At 40.0% G+C, this 21,431-nt stretch overlaps 1 protein-coding gene across 1 annotated transcript in view; it reads left to right on the top strand.

Moving 5' to 3' along the window:
* Positions 1–21,431, top strand: part of LOC124554904 (glycylpeptide N-tetradecanoyltransferase 2-like) — an 86,234-nt gene that overhangs the window by 27,543 nt on the left and 37,260 nt on the right. Inside the window, exons 4-5 of the mRNA XM_047128593.1 lie at positions 5,399–5,513; positions 9,546–9,762. Coding sequence (XP_046984549.1) covers positions 5,399–5,513; positions 9,546–9,762 — 332 coding nt within the window. The remainder of the gene's footprint in view (positions 1–5,398; positions 5,514–9,545; positions 9,763–21,431) is intronic.

Genomic DNA, 21,431 nt, shown 5'->3' with positions numbered 1-21,431 from the left:
CCATTGATTCCACAACATTTTCTGAATTTTGTTGTTACCTTTCTTTATTCATGTATTTAACACACACTTATCAAGAGCAGTCTGTTTAAACTTTGTCCATAATACCTCTACATCCATCGTACTGGAACTAAGTGGTGTCAGTTCATCATCCAGGTGGGAAGCCAACAACTGCTTATCTGCTCTTGCTAGCAGAATACCCTCCTAGCTTCCTTGATGGCTTTATTAACTTTAGTGACCATCACCACCATGATACCATGACCACTAATCACTGTCTCTATACTGACGCCATCGATAAGGTCACACCTGTTTGTAATTACAAGGTCTCAAGTATTTCCAGTGCTCATGGGCTGTTGAGCTAGATTCTCTAGCATGTTTTTGTGAAACATGTTAAAAGAGCAGTTCGCAAGACTGTCTTCATCCCTTGCAGTAAATCATTAGACATCCCAGTCTATACTCAGTAAATATAAATCACTGATCTGGGGATTTCCATGCTACTGACTGGACTCCCTTGAACATCTCTAAAACTGTCCTATTGGAACCAGATGGCCAGTGAAAACATCCAACACTTAACTTGATTTCACTTAGACCTGTTATATGCAACCAGATACACTATGTCATCAAAAGTATCTGGACACCTAGCTGAAAATGACTTAAGTGCTTAAAACGTCAGTGTAGGCCTGTGCTGTGATAGTGCCACACAAAACAAGGGGTGAAAGGGACCCCCCCCCCCTCCCCCAATGAAAATCACGAGTACACCATAACACCATCACCTCCAAATTTTACTGTTGGCACTACACCCATTGGCAGATGACGTTCGACGTTCACCAGGTATTTGCCATACCCACACCCTGCTCTCAGATCGCCACATTGTGTACCGTGATTCATCCACACAACGTTTTTCTACTGTTCAATTGTTCAATGTTTACACTCCTTAAACCAAGCGAGGCATCATTTGGCATTTACCGACATGATGTGTGGCTTATGAACAGGTGCTCAAACATGAAATCAAAGTTTTCTCACCTCCCACCTAACTCTCATAGTACTTGCAGTGGATCCTGATGCAGTTTGGTTTTCCTGTGTGATGGTCTGGATAGATGTCTGCCTATTACTCATTACAGCCCTCTTCAACTGTCGGCAGTCTGTCAGTCAACAGATGAGGTCAGCCTGTACCCTTTTGTCCTGTACATGTCCCTTCAGGTTTCCACTTCACTATCACATCAGAAACTTTGGACCTAGGGATGTTTAGGAGTGTGGAAATCTTGCGTACAGACATATGACACAAGTGACACCCGGTCACCTGGCCATATTCGAAGTATGTGAGTTCCGCGGAGTGCCCCATTCTACTCTCTCACAATGTCTAATGACTACTGAGGTTGCTGATATGTAGTACCTGGCAGTAGGTGGCAGCACAATGCACCTAATGTGAAAAGCGTATGTTTTTGGGGGTGTCCGGATACTTTCGATTACATAGTGTAACTTCACTGTCACACTCAAATTTGACCTCAACACAGACAATATTTTTGTCAGCTGCCATGAACACTCCCCTCTACTGTAGCATCTAATTTGTCTTTTCGATACATGTTCTGTGGATCACTAAATATCTCAGAGATTTCTACTTCAGGTTTCAGCCAGCCAACTCTCGATCCCAAGAATAGTGTGAGCATGAGAAATTTCTCGGAGGGCACTAAATTTGGAGACTTTGTTATGAATACTTTGACAGTTTACTAATAAAATTTTAATAGTCGAAGTATCATTACTCTGAGTGCAGTCTGGTTTCACTATCTGCGTTTCATCTGGCAAGTGTTCACCAGAGTACTTCAAACTACCTCTTAGCGTAAAAAACCACCATGTGCACTCCACAAGTACTCTGCTAGCAAGTAACTGCTTCCTTTGTGTAGTGCACCCCTGACCTATCAAGAAGGGGTCCTACAATTCCGCACTGATAACACAGGTCCAGAAATCTGTAGCCAAGACTGTCACAGAGTCAATGAAAACTTTGGTTGAGACACTGCACTTGGCTCCAAACCAAAGGAGCCGATCAACTGTGGGAACAATTCTGCAAATTTCGAGCTCTGCTCGCACTCAATGTGTGAGACTAACCACTTCTACGAATTGAGAATGGCCTCAGAACCAAAGTGACAGGTGTGGTTGGTGCCAACATCACAACTTGCACTTAACTACACCCTGCACACTCAAACTACACCCTGCACACTCAATAGCAGCAGGTAAGGCCGCCTCCACATCTTGGGTGAGGCCCCTCAGCTGACATACAAAGTGCACATTGGTTTTCTTCCCAGCCCTGAACCCTGTTATGGCCTCCATCACACACCTAGCATTTGAAGCTCTCAATAAATAGCAAATCTCGGCCTCCATGTGCCTGGTCGGACCCTGCAGAAGGAATAGCCACCTGTTAACTCACAGGGTGAATAAGCGAAGCCAAATCGCCAGTCTCTAATTATGCCTTCTGCCCTCTGCTCTCTGCCTCGTGTGGTGCAAATGTGTTACCATCTACTACTGTTCCTGCTGCGAGGGCATGCACTGAATTGAAGAAATATACTGCTAAGAAAACATAGTAAAAGCTAAATATGTAACTTGCTGCTTGACAGTTGGGGCCTGACCAAATGTTGTAATTATCACAATTACTATTTTATAAAATAACTGAAATTCTTACCAGTTACTTGTAACTTCAAAAAGAGCACTGTTGATTTCCTTCCCTAATACAAGCTTGAGCTTACTTGTGAGATTTTGGTTGAGGGATGTTCAACCTTTCAATTTTCCTTCCTTTTTTCATTTATTTGTGTTCTTTTTTTTTCTAAAAAAAAAGTGATATGTAATGTGTGGTTTCTTTTGAATGACACGTCTTCCACATAATGTACATTGCATGTAGATAAGTTTTTAATTCCAGTATAGTTATTAGTGAACACATACACATCTTGTATACAAGATTTACCTCCTACCGATTATGTTTCTCTAATAGAAAGTACTGTCCTTCAGATGTTAAAGTATCTTTTCTGTGCCTGTGGACTAGTGTGCAGTTGAATCCTTGTTAATGAAAAATTTGTATCCAAGTTTTTAATTTGATGTAATAATTGCAGTCTTAGTGTGTGACAATACCTGTCCATAGAAACAGTAACAGGTGACATTGTGAATCAAGAGGCATGATATCTTTTAGTTGTATGACAAGTAGAAAATATTCTAGTGATCAGTGAAGTTTGGTTTGAAATTTCTGTGTAAATGTTGCAATAATCATGACTAATCCGGGATAATTTCACAGTGATGACTGACTGAACTAATTGTAACTCTTCATACCCATAGACTGCAACTCTGTCCTCACTTCTGTACCGTAATGTTAATAAAAACTACCACAGCTGTATTTTGTTATGCGAAAAGTTGTTTCTTTCTATAGAAAATCATCAGATGACGCTGAAAATTCACCAACAATCTCTGTAACTAGCTCACAGAATTGTCCAATATCGTGACTCAAAAAGTCTACTTATCCCATTATAACATGAAAATCTGCACAACCATGATATTGTCACAATTCTGTGAGAATTATTTACAAAGACTGCTGATGAATTTTCATTAGAACAAAACCTGTTAATTTTTATTAACACACGTCAGCTGTAGAGTACAAAATGATAAAGATTGTCTTCTGTACCTTTGTGTGTCAGATTGCTGTTACTACTACTACTACTACTACTAATAATAATAATAATAATAATAATAATAATAATACAACACTGAGGTTCCAAAGAAACTGATACAGGCATGCATATTCAAATACAGAGATATGTAAACAAGCAGAACATGGTGCTTCAGTCGGCAACTTCTATATAAGACAAGTGTCAGAGTGCACCGTGGATATCAGGAATCCGGTAAAACATCAAATTTCTTACATTGCTCGGCCAGAAAAAGATCCTACAAGAATAGGACGGACTAAAACTGAAGAGAATCGTTCAGTGTGACAGAATTGCAACCCTTCCCCAAATTGCTGCAGATTTCAGTGCTGGGCCATCAACAAGTGTCTGCGTGTGAACCATTCAACGAAACATCAGCGATACGGGCTTTCGGAGCCGAAGGTCCACTTGTGTACCCTTCATGACTGCATGACACAAAGCTTTATGCCTCACCTGAGCCCGTCAACACAGACATTGTACTGTTGATGACTGGTCGGGTGAATCTCATTTCAGACTGTATCGAGCAAATGGACGTTTATGGTATTGCGACATCATCGTGAATCCATGGACCTTGCATGTCAGGAGGGGACTGTTCAAGCTGGTGGAGGCTCTGTAATGGTGTGGGGTGTGTGCAGTTGGCGTCATATGGAACCCCTGATATGTCTAGATACGACTGTGACAGACGACATATACGTAAGCATCCTGTCTGATCACCTGCATCCATTCATGTCCATTGCGCATTCCTTCAGACTTGGGCAATTTCAGCAGGACAATGCGACACCCTACAAGTCCAGAATTGCTCCAGAAAAACTTTTCTAAGTTCAAACACTTCCACTGGCCACCAAACTTCCCATACATGAACATTATTCAGCACATCTGAGATGCCTAGCAATGTGCTGTTCAGACAAGATCTCCACCCCCTCATACGCTTATGGATTTATGGACAGCCCTGCAGGTTTCATGGTGTCAATTCCCTCCAGCGCTACTTCAGACATGAGTCGAGTCCATGCCAGTTGTGTTGTGGCATTTCTGCGTACTCGTGGGGGCCCTATGTGATATTAGGCAGGTGTACCAGTTTCTATGGTTCTTCAGTGTAATAACAACAATAAAAAACTATAATGCTGAAGTAAAATATTGCTGTAAATAAAAAAAGAAATGTTGTAAACTTTTCTTACAATTGAATATGGCAGATGTTCTGCAATTTTCCCTAACATAGACTGAAATACAGTCCTGGTGGGAATGTTTAAACTGCTAAAAATCTTTGCTGATTTATACAAGATCCAAACATTATCTGTAAATCAGTGTACAGTTTTTAATTCTGTCTTCTACAGTTGTTGGACCCTTACGTAGGTAATTACCCCATTGTATGAAGTGACTGCAGTGATTCCACAGATTTCACCAGATAATTTCATTTGCAATGTCCTTTCTTACTGGTATTATGGAAATCAGTGACTGTTGTAAGTCCCTTGTCACTGTGGCACTGAGATCCCTTGCACCATTTGCTCCTCAGCACCTATAAAATGTTCGTAGCTCACCTACTTATTAGAGTAGTTTGCAATTGTACTGATAGTCAAAAAGCCTTTGACTATTATTTGTGTATGTAAGAGCGCTTTTCGAGTCATTGTCAGAGTACTTTGACATAATTGTGTTATTTTAAATTTAATAATATAATTTTTTCATGATGCAGTAATTCTGTATTGAATGGATGTGAACTTTTGTAGGATATTCGCAAAGCAATGGAAGTGCTGTCTTTCCAACAAAAGCCAGCTAAAACTACTGAAGAAGCATTACAAAAACAGTATCAGTTTTGGAACACACAGCCAGTCCCAAAAATGGGTGAGTAGGGCTGATGGTCAGCCGTAACTAATTCCCAGAACTTTTAAGCATGAGAACTAAACCCGCACAGTTATTCAGTAGTGCATTTTTACAACTTTCAAAGAATTTTTGATAAAATAACTGTTTTTGTATGTGATGCAAGATTTTTTGATTATTAATTTTTGTTATCTCTGTTATATTGTGATGTGCCTCAGTTTTGTGGTTGCTGCTGTAAAGTGACCAACAACTGGAATTGATTCTTTGAAAGCAGTCATAAGATGTTAGGCATTGGTCAATAATCAGGCTGCCTGATTCTCAGTACCCCATTTTCTCTCTCTCTCTCTCTCTCTCTCTCTCTCTCTCTCTCTCTCTCTCTCGCTCTTGCTCTGTATGTACTTTTACAAACACAATACTGATGGTGCGCTCACTCTACAAAAGTGCTGCCATTGACCCTTAATTCCATTATTGTACAGTTGTAAATACTCATTGACAAAAAAGACACACAATAAATGAATTATCCAAATGGGGCAGAAATTGGTAGATTTTATCTACACTCCTGGAAATGGAAAAAAGAACACATTGACACCGGTATGTCAGACCCACCATACTTGCTCCGGACACTGCGAGAGGGCTGTACAAGCAATGATCACACGCACGGCACAGCGGACACACCAGGAACCGCGGTGTTGGCCGTCGAATGGCGCTAGCTGCGCAGCATTTGTGCACCGCCGCCGTCAGTGTCAGCCAGTTTGCCGTGGCATACGGAGCTCCATCGCAGTCTTTAACACTGGTAGCATGCCGCGACAGCGTGGACGTGAACCGTATGTGCAGTTGACGGACTTTGAGCGAGGGCGTATAGTGGGCATGCGGGAGGCCGGGTGGACGTACCGCCGAATTGCTCAACACGTGGGGCGTGAGGTCTCCACAGTACATCGATGTTGTCGCCAGTGGTCGGCGGAAGGTGCACGTGCCCGTCGACCTGGGACCGGACCGCAGCGACGCACGGATGCACGCCAAGACCGTAGGATCCTACGCAGTGCCGTAGGGGACCGCACCGCCACTTCCCAGCAAATTAGGGACACTGTTGCTCCTGGGGTATCGGCGAGGACCATTCGCAACCGTCTCCATGAAGCTGGGCTACGGTCCCGCACACCGTTAGGCCGTCTTCCGCTCACGCCCCAACATCGTGCAGCCCGCCTCCAGTGGTGTCGCAACAGGCGTGAATGGAGGGACGAATGGAAACGTGTCGTCTTCAGCGATGAGAGTCGCTTCTGCCTTGGTGCCAATGATGGTCGTATGCGTGTTTGGCGCCGTGCAGGTGACCGCCACAATCAGGACTGCATACGATCGAGGCACACAGGGCCAACACCCGGCATCATGGTGTGGGGAGCGATCTCCTACACTGGCCGTACACCACTGGTGATCGTCGAGGGGACACTGAATAGTGCACGGTACATCCAAACCGTCATCGAACCCATCGTTCTACCATTCCTAGACCGGCAAGGGAACTTGCTGTTCCAACAGGACAATGCACGTCCGCATGTATCCCGTGCCTCCCAACGTGCTCTAGAAGGTGTAAGTCAACTACCCTGGCCAGCAAGATCTCCGGATCTGTCCCCCATTGAGCATGTTTGGGACTGGATGAAGCGTCGTCTCACGCGGTCTGCACGTCCAGCACGAACGCTGGTCCAACTGAGGCGCCAGGTGGAAATGGCGTGGCAAGCCGTTCCACAGGACTACATCCAGCATCTCTACGATCGTCTCCATGGGAGAATAGCAGCCTGCATTGCTGCGAAAGGTGGATATACACTGTACTAGTGCCGACATTGTGCATGCTCTGTTGCCTGTGTCTATGTGCCTGTGGTTCTGTCAGTGTGATCATGTGATGTATCTGACCCCAGGAATGTGTCAATAAAGTTTCCCATTCCTGGGACAATGAATTCACGGTGTTCTTATTTCAATTTCCAGGAGTGTACATGTACAGACAAGCAAATGATTGAAATGATTGTAATTTCAGAAAAATTGGATGATTTATTCAAGAGAAAGAGCTTCACAAATTGAGTAATTCAGTAACACATTTGTCCTAGTCTGTCCCTTGTGCAAGCAGTTATTTGGCTTGACACTGATTTTAAAAAATGTTGGATGTCATCCAGAGGGATATTGTGCCAAATTCTGTCAAATTGGTGTATTAGATCAAAAATGTCCCAACGTGGTTAGAGGGCTCTGCCTATAGTGCTCCAAATGTGCTCAATAGGGAAGAGATCTAACGACCTTGCTGGCCAAGGTAGGGGTTTGGCAAGTACGAAGACAAGCAGTAGAAACTGTCACCATGTGTAGGCAGGGATTATCTTGCTGAAATGTAATGGCTTGTCATGAAGGCCAACAAAATGCTCCGTAGGATGTACCACTATGATGTAAGGGTGCCCTGAATTACAAACAAAGGGGTCCTGCTATGGAAAGAAATGCCACCCCAGACCATCACTCCTAGTTGTACGGCTGCATGGCAAGAGGCAGGCAGGTTGGTGTGCCACAGCTGTCCAGGGTGTCACATTGGTAGAATTATCTTCATTGAAGAGTCCCACTTTGAAGTGAGGTGAGACATGGGATACCATCTTGACTTGCCCACCATATGGCCCGACAGACAGAAGTGATGGTGTGGGGTGCCATTTCTTTTCATAGAAGGACCCCTTTGGTTGTCATCAGGGGCACCTTTACAGCATAGTGGTAAATTGCTGATATTCTACAACCCATTTTGTTGCACTTCATGACAAGCCATTCTCTGCTTACATTTCAGGGAAATAATGCCCGTCAGCACAGTCGAGAGCCGGCCGGTGTGGCCGAGCGGTTCTAGGCGCTATAGTCTGGAACCGCGCGACTGCTACTGTCGCAGGTTCGAATCCTGCCTCAGGCATGGATGTGTGTGATGTCCTTAGGTTAGTTAGGTTTAAGTAGTTCTAAGTTCTAGGGGACTGATGACCACAGCAGTTAAGTCCCATAGTGCTCAGAGCCATTGAACCATTTTTGCACAGTCGAGAGTTGTTTCTGCTGCTTGCCTTCAGGGTCGCCAAACCCTACTTTGGCCAGCAAGGTTGCCTGATCTCTCCCCAGTTGAGAACATTTGCAGCTTTAAGGGCAGGGCTCCTCCAGCCAGCTCGGGATATTGATGTTCTAACACACTAATTGGACAGAATTTGGCCCCGTATCACTCAGGACGACATCCAACAACTTTTTCAATCAATGCCAAGCCGAATAACTGCTTGCATAAGTACCAGAGGTGGTCAAATGTGTTATTGATTTATTCAATTTGTGAAGCTCTCTATGTTGAACAAATCATTCAATTTTTCTAAAATTGTAATCATTTGCATGTCTATACATGTATGTCGTATCTACAGATTTCCATCCTCCTCAGATAATTCCTTCATGGTGTGTCTTTTTTATATTTTTAGTGTGTTTTGTTCCCTGTGTGTTGTTGTCTTTTCTCTGCTTCTTTTTGTGTTGTTAATTTCCTCAGTGATGAAATGCCTGTCTCTATAGTCCAATGCCCCTACTATTTACATTTTGTCCAGTGATTGGTGTTTCAGTAAAGTACTATAACTGCTGTGGCATTTTCTTGATTTATCCATGGGCACCGTACATCAAGCTACATACAAATTTTTGAATGTTATTTTCAACAAAATCAAGGCTGATTCAATCCTTGATCTGTAGTATGTGACCTGCTGTTTGAGTACGTCTGAAATCCAATAATGTTTAATGTTGCCCTTAATTATCTATCATCTGAGAGAAGTGTTGTTCTAACAAAAGTTTATTTTGAAGTTTCCAAAGCATTTATGATTTCCATAGTGTTCAGATTAACTTGCAGTGTTATAAAAAGAAAATTGTAGTAACCATACCAAAAACACAAACTATATGTGACAAACTTCCATATTTGGTGTTCCGGAAAAGTAAATATATAAAGATGTTTAAGAGGCAAGGAAAAGAGAAGTGTTTTGTAATCCTATTTTTTAAGATTCTGAACAAACTAGGGAATTTATGAACTTTCTATTTCTGTTTCAGATGAAAAAATTACTTGCAATGAGCCAATCGAACCAGATAAAAGTAAATCGGAAATCCGTCAAGTTCCCTATTCCCTTCCAGATGGTTTTAAATGGGATACCCTGAATCTGAATGAACCATTGGTCTTAAAGGAGCTGTATATGCTTCTTAATGAAAACTATGTAGAAGATGATGATTCAATGTTTAGATTTGATTATCCTCCAGAATTTTTGAAATGGTAAGATATGTCTGAATTATCTATTAAATCCCTTTTGGGTTGAAAAGTAATAGCTATTTTTGTGATAGTGTTAGGGGGATGGGGAGAGTTTTGTCATCTTGTTCACCATTCCTCCTCCCACCTCATTGCCCCTGTTGGCAATTCATCATGTAATTTTTCACTGTCAGAAGTGTCTTCACATCTCTACATTTAAATCTCACGTGAGTGCACAGCCTATAGTTCAGGTCAGTGCATTAGAGTTTGAATATTTATTTCTTGCAAGTAGCTTTTGGGTGAGAAGATTTTCTAGTAAAAAGTAACTGTTGATACATCCATTTTTAGTAGAGAAATTTCAGGCTGTAGTGAGAAGTCTGCAAAGTAGATTTTAGTATTTGTTTATTCTCCTCGTTATATTCTACGCATATTCCAAGCTCAGTAGTGCCACAGTCATGTAATGTACTCTTTTGTGGGGTCTGCTAGTACTTTGTAAGTAAATCTTGACTGCTTTGTATGTTTTGACACTGTATATCAAGTTTTTACACAGTAAAATATAGCTAGGGACTGTGCTTGTTGTGAACGGATGCAAGCAGAATTGGCTGCTGTCTGTAAACAGCTGGAAGCTGTGTTGGCTATGGTCGACAGGCTTCTGGCTAATGCTCAAAGCTGTGGCGACATCAGAGTGCTGGTGGTGAGATATGCAACACCTTTGGTGCAGTTCGAATCCCCTGGTGACATTGTTGTCACTGTATCTTCCGGTAAGAAACACCTGACCAGTCGTTCCTCACCTGAGTGTGTTTGGCAGACAGTGGTGGGTTTGGGTGTCACTTGATGGAAGGTGAAAGAGTGAACGGGTCGCACAGCTGGTTCCTTACACGTTAGCAACAGGTAATAGTTGCTACTCAATGTTGATGAAGCTTCTGAGTCAGTATGGGGTGCCTCTCCTGATAGGCAAGTGGCCAATTCTGTTGCCCATTTCGGGAGGGTGATTATGCTGGTTATTAGGAGCTCCAATGCTAGGCAGGTAATGGAGCCACTCAAGGAAATAGCATGCAGAATAGGAAAGAATGCCAGTTTGCAGTCAGTATGTTTGCTGAAGGGGAGGCCTCTTCCGTGACATAGAGGTGGCAACTGGCTGCAAATAGTGGCACATGTCTGCACAAATGATGCATGGCGCTTGGGTTCTGAGACTATCCTCTGATCCTGTTGGCAGATGGCTGATTTGGTGAAGGCAACTAGCGTTCCACACTGGGTGCTGGATATGCTGTCTGCTTGTAGCATCGTATCCAGGATGATTCTTGGTTGTCTGGTTTCAAGCAGAATGGAAAGTCTAAACCAGAGGCTCAGACAACTCTGTGATGGTATTGGATCTGAATTTCTTGACCTTCAGTCTCAGTTGCAGAATTGTAGGGTTCCTCTTAATAGGTTAGATGTGCACTGCACCTAGGAAGCGACTGCTAGTGTAGCAGAGTACATGTTTTTTTTTTTTTTTTAGGTTAAAGAAACACCCCCTTCCCCTTGAGATCAGAGATGAATTGCATACCAAAATCAAAGGTACACCAACCACAGTGTTCTCAGAGAATGCTCGTCCTCTCTGATTGGATATAGAAAAGGTTAATATGATATTAACAAACTGCAGGAGCATCTAACGAAAGGTCCAAGGACTGGTGTCATTTATTGAAGGTTATAATGCCCAAGTAGTGTTAGGAACAGAAAGTTGGTTGAAACCGGAACTAAATAGCAACAAAATCCTGAGTTGAGCTTGGAATATTTATCATAAGGAATAGGTTAGTTGCCAGTGGTGGTGGCATATTTATTCCAGTAAAGAACTCAGTAATATAGTGAGGTTATCAGGGACACTAAATGTGAATTAATTTGGGTGTAGTTAGGTATTAGTGATAGAGCATTTTGGAGAGAACTTGCAGAATATAGTTAATAATTTTTTAGGTATTAGTGATAGAGCATTTTGGAGAGAACTTGCAGAATATAGTTAATAATTTTCCTGATCATACTATTGTAATTGGGGTGACTTACACTTGCTAGGTATAGATTGAGAGAGTCTTACTATCAGAACTGGTGCCAAAGACAGGGATTTGTGTGACATCCTTCTGAATGTCTTGCGTAAAAAATACTTTGAGCATATAGTTGGAGAACCAAGACTTTAAGGTAATATCTTAGACAACCTTGCAACACACAGGCCTGAGCTTATTGAATTGGTTAATGTAGAGGAAGGCATCAGTGATCATAAATTCATGATAGCAACTATGACTATAGGTTTTGCAAGGAATGTTAAGAACTGCAGAAAGATATTTTTGCTTAGGAAGAGTGACATAATACAAATTCCAGAGTATATGAGTAGTCAGCATCAAATATTCAGTGATGAGATGAAGATCTGGAGCACAAATGGAGGGGGGATCAAAAGCTTCGTTCAGTATGTCAGAGATGGAAAAGACTCACCATGATTTAATAGCTGTGTTAGAAAACTGCTCTGTAAACAGAGCTTTATCTCAAATTCAAGAGGTCAAAACCTAGCTACCAAAAAAGCTGAATTAACAAAAAATGAGCATAAAGGGAGCAATGAGAGAAGCATTCCATGACTTTGAAAATAAAATGTTGTCAACTGATCTGAGTAAAAAGCCAGAGAGATTTTAAACTTATGTAAAACCCATAAGCAGTTCGAAATCATCTTTTCATTCACTCTGAGACCTTGCTGGCATCAAAACAGAAGATGACCGATAAGGCTGAAATACATAATTCGGTCTTCAGATATTGTATCACCGCGGAAGATTTTAACACAGTCTCTCCTTTCAACCATCGTATGAATGTCGAAGTGGCAGGTATAAAGATAACCAATTCAGAGTAGAAAAGCAACTATATCCACTTACTAGTGAAAAGGCATCAGGACCAGATGAGATACCTATAAGCTTATGCAGAACAACTTGCTCCCCTACTAGCAGCAGTTTATCGTAGTTCGCTGTGGCAATATAAGGTACCTAGTGACTGGAAAAAAGCACAGGTCATTCCCATTGTCAGGAAGGGCTGTGGAATGGTCGCATAGAACAAATAGTAGGAAATGCAGATACCAGACTGACATTATTAGGAAGAATCTTAAAGAACTGTAGCTCTTCCATGAAGAAAGTAGCATTCAAGGCTCTTGATTGATCGATTCTTGAGTGTCGTGCATCAGTATGAGATCCTTACCAGGTAGAATTGGGGTGTGTGTGTGTGTGTGTGTGTGTGTGTGTGTGTGTGTGTGTGTGTGAGAGAGAGAGAGAGAGAGAGAGAGAGAGAGAGAGAGAGATCCAATGAAGAGTGGAATGTTTAGTCACAGAATCATTTAGTCGGTGAAAGAGCATTACAGAAGTGCTCAACAATACAAGAGAGACATTGTGCATTACAGAGAGGTTTACTATTGAAATTTTGAGAGGGTACTTTCCAGAAAGACTGAGACAACATATTACTTCCTCCCACATACATCTCGCATAATGGACAAGACAAGAAAATTAGAGCTGATACAAAGGCCTGCTGACAGCCATTCTTCCCACACTCGGTTTTTGAGTGAAATGTGTTGAGGGGGCATCAGTTAGCGGTGCCAGAAGTACCCTCCGCCAAAAAGCACGAGGAGGCTTGCAGAGTATAATGTTGATGTAGTTAAGTCACTTCAGCTACTTTTCTATGTGAGCCACCAATTCAGGTTGCTTCTGTGTCATGTTGGGAGTCGCATCACAGGTTATATTGCATATTGTATCATCTCGGTGAGAACCACACCTCATTGCCTAATTGTGAAACTTTCACAAATTCTTGGTGCTGTTGCACTGTAGTTTAATAAAAGGACAACTTGAGTTTCTGCAATTTCACTGCAATATTTTGTCAAATTAAAACTGTTTTGCTCTAACAGTATTTCTAAACTGGGAGCTTATGTGTAAATTTTGTAATTTTTGCATGTAAGTAGACCATATTCTGTCACATTCACTATACTCAAACTACTATACTCAAGCTACTTATATTTAGGAAGACTGTATGTCCAAATCTTATATCCAAACTTTTTTGTACTGTTATTTATAGGTCATTCATACATTTTGAGATACAAATAACTTAAAAATGGTCAACAACTTTCGTTGTTTGACTAGATGAATAATTTTCTTTCTCAAACACAGTTTCGTACACTTGAAATGTGAGTAATTGTCATGCTCTTCCTTATGTGATTAAATTTACAAACAGTGCATTCCCAGAAATGAGAAGTAAAAATGTTGATTTTGTTTCTTATGAATTTTAAAAGCAGTAGAGACTGAACTTGAGGAGATATTAATGCTGCAGAAACCAGAAATTTGCTTTATCTCTGTTTTGTATCTTACTGAGTTTTTGCTGAAATTTATTTGTGAGTGTAAAGTAATGCATTGATGGATTTGTGTGGAAACAGCAACATTAGTATGTGAGAAATTATAAATGAGATTATTGTTAAATATTGTATAAGGTGTTACTACTAGAAATCACAGACATTATCTTTTATTGTGACTCTCTCTGCAGCTGCAATGACTTTTTTAAATGATTTTGTGAGGCCTTCAGTTGACGTTTTCTTTATTTGATGTACAATTGTACAGTTTTGGTGTTAGGCTATTTTCAAGTATCTAAACTGGAAGCATTATGCATTGAGTGCATTAGTATCACTCAGGAATTAAACTTAAGAACAAGTCATATCCCAAGATATACTAGGAGGATTATGGCCTAGCTAGTAGAAGGTTAGTTGAGGATACATAGTGCTCTATGTGTCTGGAAATATGTTTGTTCATTATTATGGGACCACAATACTTTTTGAGCTTTTGTGTGTGCGTGTGCGCACGCGCTCGCCATTAAAGAATGTTCTCTGACACATGATTTGTTCTTACATTTAATTCATGAGTGATATACCAATGAATTCAGTGTCTAATGCTTCTGTTTTAGGTATGTGAAAATGGTGTTAGACTGAAATTGTAGAACCCTACATATAAATAAAGAAAAGTTACCTAAAGGCATCACAAAATCATTTTAAAAAAATTTCGTACATTGTTTCATTTGGTAATTACTTTCCCTGCAAATTCAAGGGAAAATGTTCCATAGTGGCAAAATTTTGCAAAGTAAGCACATTTGCATCCTATCACTATTGTTCATCTGGGAAATAGTGAACACTTGTTTTACAACTCAAATGTTCTTGAACTATTAAATAGTGTGTGTTTCTTTTTATCCCTCATCCTCTCCATAGTGTTGCTCAGCATGATTCAGCTATGTTCCCATAAGTATTAGCAGTGCTGGAGAATGTGTTGCGTAAGGACTGTTTCTGTTTATGATGTTGTCTTAAAGAAGCAAACTCGGCAATGCTTCACAATTTCTAAATATGTATGGATATACATCATAATCTCCTCCTCCCCCTCTCTCTTTCCATTCCCTCCTTTCCCGTCTGTGTCCATTTCCTCCCCCCTCTCTCTGATCTTGAGCCTTGTTCATTGTTATTGCAAATTCATATTCCATTGTAGTTTTCTAATCATAAGCTGATAGTGAAGGGAGGAAACAAAACAGCACACTGTTGTGTACACAATTTTTGTTTAAAAATACATATAATGAGAGAGAATATATATGGGTAAAAATTTTTTTTCTGATGGTTTAAATCCCCTGATATTGTAGTTAAAACTGACTGCAAGAAAGAAAAGAAACTAAACATTTTAACAGTAGAGCACAGCACGACATTTCCTTTTTTTGAGTTAGTTCTAACAGAAAACCTGCACATTGCTCTTTAGAAATGTATATAGCCTATATTCATTTGAAAGTTTATTAGAATATAATGTCAAAATTTGAAGTAAATGCTGAAGTATGTTTTGAGATTTTTAGTGACAATGTTAAACAGCCACGTTCCTTGGTATAGTATTATAGATAATTATTACACAAAATTACTGTCCTCACTGTTTAGCACTTTTTATGTTCCCTATCACCCTTAATAATGATTTCAATAAGAATAGAGCTGTCATAAGTGCTATACCGCAGAAACTAATATTAAATGTTTAACACCCGCAATATAAAGGAATCATGTGGTTTTGTTAAATGCATCGGGTAACACATCTCCCTCTTACTGACACACACACACACACACACACACACACACACACACACACACACACACACACACACACAGGTAGCATATCAGCAATGTAGGGAAAGAAAGATTGCTACCTACCGTAAAGAACACAAATTAAGTTGCAGACAGGCACAATTAAAATACTTACAGAAGAAAGCTTTTGGCCACAGCCTTTGTAAGCAAAAGAAAGAAAAAAAAAACCATTCATATGCACAAGCAAGCACACCTCATGCGCACATCACCGCCATCTCCAGCAGCTCGGGCTAGGCCTAGCTACTGGAGGTGACAGTTATGTCTGCACGAGGTGTGCTTTCTTGTGTGCATAAAGTGTGTGTGTTTCTCTTTAGCTGATGAAGGCTGTGGCCAAAAGCATTCTGTAAGTGTATTATGCATTCAGCTTTGCAAGAAAATCTGTTTTTGTTACATTTTACATTTCCAATCAAAACAAAACTGGTGCTCTGCAACTGTTAGGGACACAATGTTGGACAGTTTCTGCTCCTCCTTGTTGTGGGCATGGCTTGTCTCTCCGTCAGCATGTTTCTTGCAAATTGTGTCTTAAAGAAGGAAGTGGTCATAAGAAAAAACTGACTTAACCACTTCTGCTGTGCTGTTTTGCTAAAATGTTGGACTCTACATTAGACACAATTAAAAGAGAAGAATGATGGGGTTGAGTGGGGGTATGAAGCATAAAAAATAATTTCTGTGCTGAGAAAATGACTCTTAGAACTGATATACTGTCTTATTTCATCATAGGTGCCCAGGTCAGCCTAACATTCAGTTGAGAAACAGAAGTAGTCTTCTTTCTAGCAGACTAAACAGTTCAGTTGCAGCCTTTGGACCTCATTATCATCAAAGTCTGAAAGGTGAATAGCACTTATGCATTGTTTGGAAAACAGCACAATTATTGTTCCCTACAAAGAGTAAATAAGTAAATGAATGTCTTTTATGCTGTGAATTACAATAAATAATATTGAAAGATGTGTCCAGCATCGTCAAAAATAAATTCAAGAAAGGTGTACAATGTAATGATGCTATAGTCAGTTACTAGGACCTGGGAACACACAGCTGAAAAGTGGTTCTGAACGTTTTTAATAACTGAAGGCAAGCCATCACACACATACATTGCAGTGCTTGAGAAGTGGATAGGGACATAAAACACTGAAATCACTATTTAGTGGGTTATTAAAATTTTGTCTCCCGCCCCCCCTCCCCCTTCCCCAGCTCCCACCCTAACTCCCTCCTGACTCCCCTCCCCCTGTTTATACACATACGGAATGACCAAAACTTCTCATTACATCATAATAATATGTTTAGAAAGTTCTAGGAGAAGAGGTCCAAATTTCAGATGGTGGTCAAACTGTCATATGAAGCAAAAATGTTCATAGAGACATAGGCTTTATTTCAAATAGTTCCCAAAGTGAATATTTATAACCATTATGGAATGGTTTTATATTGTTAGTTTTTGGAGTTACTAATATATATTTGACAGTTCAAAGTAAATTTAAGAAACGTCCATCAACTTTAGTTTATTGTCATACTCTCTGGCAAATGGAAAATGTCATATTTCTTCCCTTAGTGTAGCTTCCATTTCTAAATGAAGCCAACAGTGTTCATTAGGCGACCTAGTAGTTAGTTTCATATCCAACTATCTTCTGTACATTTGTCCAAATCCCAAAATAAGGCTCTGCTTTGATTTTAGATACATTGGTGGCCAGATAATTCATAACTTACGTGAACAGGAGATGCAATGTTGGTGCACACATAAGGTAAAATATGAAGGATTTCCATCATGATAGAGGAACATTCTGTGCGGCCAGCAGAGCGTCGTCTAGTTGTTCAACTGATACATTCCCCCTCCCGCCTCCCAAGAAAAGTAATTTTATTTCCACTCATGTCTCCACAGTAAATGGACTGTGATCATATTACAGAACACACTACATCATGCACTGATATAGAAACAAACATGATAAAAAAATTTTCACTGTACTGTGTGGGTTTTCCTGTGGGCCCTGGTCATTATTGTATGTGCTACTGATTCCATCCCATATAGATGTGCTTTAATCAGTAGATAGTATTAAACCGAGTATATCAGAATTGGTATTTAACTAGTGACAAAATTTAAATTGCTGATGACTGTCTCACATGTGTAGATGTTGCACATGGTTTAGGTGAAATGGTTGAGGTTTCTACATACAATCTCACCACATGTGTTTATTCAACATTGACTTGCAAAAAATCACTACACCTTAACTCAACAGTGTTAAATTATGTTAATAGTGTGCTACTGTTCCCACACTTTTTGTTGAATGTTTCATCTGAGCAAAAATGTAAACTGAGCAGCCAAAATCGTTCACAGTGCATGTTAAAAACTCTGGAAAAAATGTGACAACCCAGAATTTGACTTGTGACAGTGTCAATTATGCCATTTTTAAAGATCATATATACCGTGAAACAGATGTGACACGTCAGTCACTAAAGACTTTGTCATTTACAGAATATCTCTCCGTTCCTCCCTCCCTCCCTCCCTCCCTCCCTCCCTTCCTTCCTCAACTCTGCTGTATTTAAAATCCTAACAACACGCTTAAAGTTGCAATGGAGTGTGAATACAAAAGTGCAGTTGCGTGGCAACAATAAGATATTGAGAGTGCAGGTTTTGATGATGTAAGAGGAGACATGGACTATATATAAACCTTGCACATGCAGCAGTCAGACCATGTACATGAAACTCATTCTGTCCCAGAAAACATTTGGAATAAGATCTATGACAATGTGAATTTTACTTCAAATGACTGTTCATCGTTAACTGGGATATTGATTTCAATCTGTGTAGTGTATGATAATGAGGTACAGATCAGTATGTTGAGTAACGAAGAGACAGCAGGTTCAGTGATAGTATTAATCTTTGACATTACACAGTCATAATGTAATCTGTCTATTACTTTGTTCACATTTTCATCTACTTCTACATCTACATGATTACTCTGCAATTCACAATTAAGTGCCTGGCAGGGGGTTCATTGAACCATCTCCAAGCTATTTCTCTACCGTTCCACTCTCGAATGGCATGCAGGAAAATTAGCACTTAAATCTTTGTGTGGGCTCAGATTTCTCTTATTTTATCATCATCATGATTTCTCCTTATGCATATTTTTGCAATCGGAGGGAAAAGAGTTGGTGATTAAAATTTCATGAGAAGATCCTGGGAGAAAAAAGACAACTTAGTTTCAATGGTTGCCACCCCAATTCATGTACCATGTTCATGGCATTCTTCCCTATTTCACGATAATATGAATGAGGTAGCCTTCTTTGAACATCGTAGACATCCTCTGTCAGTCCCATCTGTTGCGGATTCTACACCGCACAGCAATATTTCAGAACGGGGTGGACGCTTGTGATGTAAGCAGTCTCTTTAGTGGACCAGCTGAATTTTTTAAGAGTTCTATCAATAAGTTGCAGTATCTGGTTTGCTTTCCCCACAATATTATCTATGTGAATGTTCCAATTTAGTTATTCATATGATATATTGTGTAAGTGGAATTTGGTGGATTTCTTTTAGTACTCATGTGGATGACTTCCCACTTTCCATTATTTAGAGTTAATTTCCATTTTCATACTATACAGATATTATGTCTAAATCATTTTGCAATTTTTTTGATCATCTGGTAACTTCACAAGATAGAAAATGACAGCATCATATGCAAACAATCTAAGACAGCTGCTCAAATTGTCTCCTGTGATGTTTATGTAGATCCGGAGCAGCAGAAAGCCTATAATGCTTCCTTTGAGAATGCCAGGTGTTACTTCTGTTTTACTTGATAAGTTTCCATCAGTTACTACAAACGGTGAGCTTTCTGGCAGGAAATCAAGAATCATGTCATGCAACTGAGATGATACTCCACAGGCACTTAGAAGTCGCTTGTGAGGAATGGTGTCAATAACCTTTTGGAGCTCTAAAAATGTGGAAACAATTTGACATTTCCTGTTGATACCACTGATTACTTTGTGAGAATAAAGAGCAGCTTCTGTTTCACAAGAATGATATTATCTGGATCTCTGATGAGTATTTGTCAATAAACCATTTTCTTAGAGGTAATTTGTAAGGTTCAAACACGATATATTTTCCGAAATCCTACTGTAAATCAGCATTAGTGATAAGAATTTGTAATTCAGTGGATTTCTCCAATTTCGTTTCTTGGGTATTGGTGTGACTTGTGCAACTTTCCAGTCTTCAGGTATGGGTCTTTCGACGAGCGAGGGGCTGTGCGTGATTGCTAAGTATGGAGCTATCATAACAGCACGCTCTGAAAGGAACCTGACTTCTATACAATCTGGACTGGAGGTCTTGCTTTTGTTGAGTGATTTAAGCTGCTTTGCTACATCTAAGATGTCTACTTCTAAGTTACTCATGTTGGCACTTGTTCCAGATTTGAATTCTGGAATATTTACTTGGTCTTCTTTGGTGAAGGAGTGGTGGAAAACTGTGTTTAGTAATTCTGCATTAGTGGCACTGTCATCATTGTTATCATGAAGGCATTGGTTTCATCTTGCCAATGGTGTACTTAACGTACAACCTGAATCTCCTTGGGTTTTGTGCCAGATTTCAAGACACCTCACATTGAAGTTCATGCTAAATTTGGAGCTTCTGTAAGACTTAGACAGTCTTGGGATTTTGCATTCTCTTAAATTTGTCATGCTATTTTTATTGCTTCTGCAACTGTGTTCTGCCTTGTTCTGTGTACCATGGAGAATTAGTACCATCGCTTATTAATTTATTTGGTATATCTACCCCAATTGCTGTTGATACCATTTCTTTAAATTCAAACCCCATCTGGTCTAAAATTACTCAGTCAGATTGGAAGGAGAGGAGGAGACTGCCTCTTAGGAAGGTGTCAAGCAAATTTTTATTTGCTTTTTTTTAAATAAATGTACTGTATTTTTATTTTTGGTAGATTTGGATGTTGCAGTATCCAGTCTTGCTACAACAGCCTTGTGGTCACTAATCCCTGTATCCGTCATCATGCTCGCTATATGCTCAAGATTATTTGTTGGTAATAGGTCAAAATTGTTTTCACAACCATTTACACTTCAAGTAGTCTCCTGATCTAAGTGTTCAAAATAATTTTCTGAGAAAGCATTCAGTACAATTTAGGATGACATTTTATGCCTATCGCCAGCTTTAAATGTGTATTTTGCCAACATATTGAATGTAAATTGAATTGGTCACCAAATATAATTGTGTGAGTGGGGTACCTATTTGAAATAACTCAAGTTTTCTTTGAACTGCTTGGCATAGTTAGGGAGCTAATTAATAATGTATTCCAATTGGCAAGTATAACCTCTGCCCATACTAACTCACAGAAACTATCTGCTTCAGTTCCATTACAAGGTAAACTACTTCTGAGAACAATAAATGTTCCACCACCAACTGTATTTAATCTGTCCTTTCTGAACACTGTTAGGTCATTTGTAAAAATTTCAGCTGAACTTATTTTTGGCTTTAGCCAACTTTCTGTGTGTATAAGAATTCTATCTTTGTTTTCTGTTGGCATGTGGAGCTCTGGTTCTTTTCCAACACAGCTACAATATT

The sequence above is a fragment of the Schistocerca americana genome, chromosome X, assembly GCF_021461395.2.
Source record: "Schistocerca americana isolate TAMUIC-IGC-003095 chromosome X, iqSchAmer2.1, whole genome shotgun sequence".
Lineage (NCBI taxonomy): Eukaryota > Metazoa > Arthropoda > Insecta > Orthoptera > Acrididae > Schistocerca > Schistocerca americana.
This window is presented reverse-complemented; position numbering and strand designations above follow the sequence as displayed.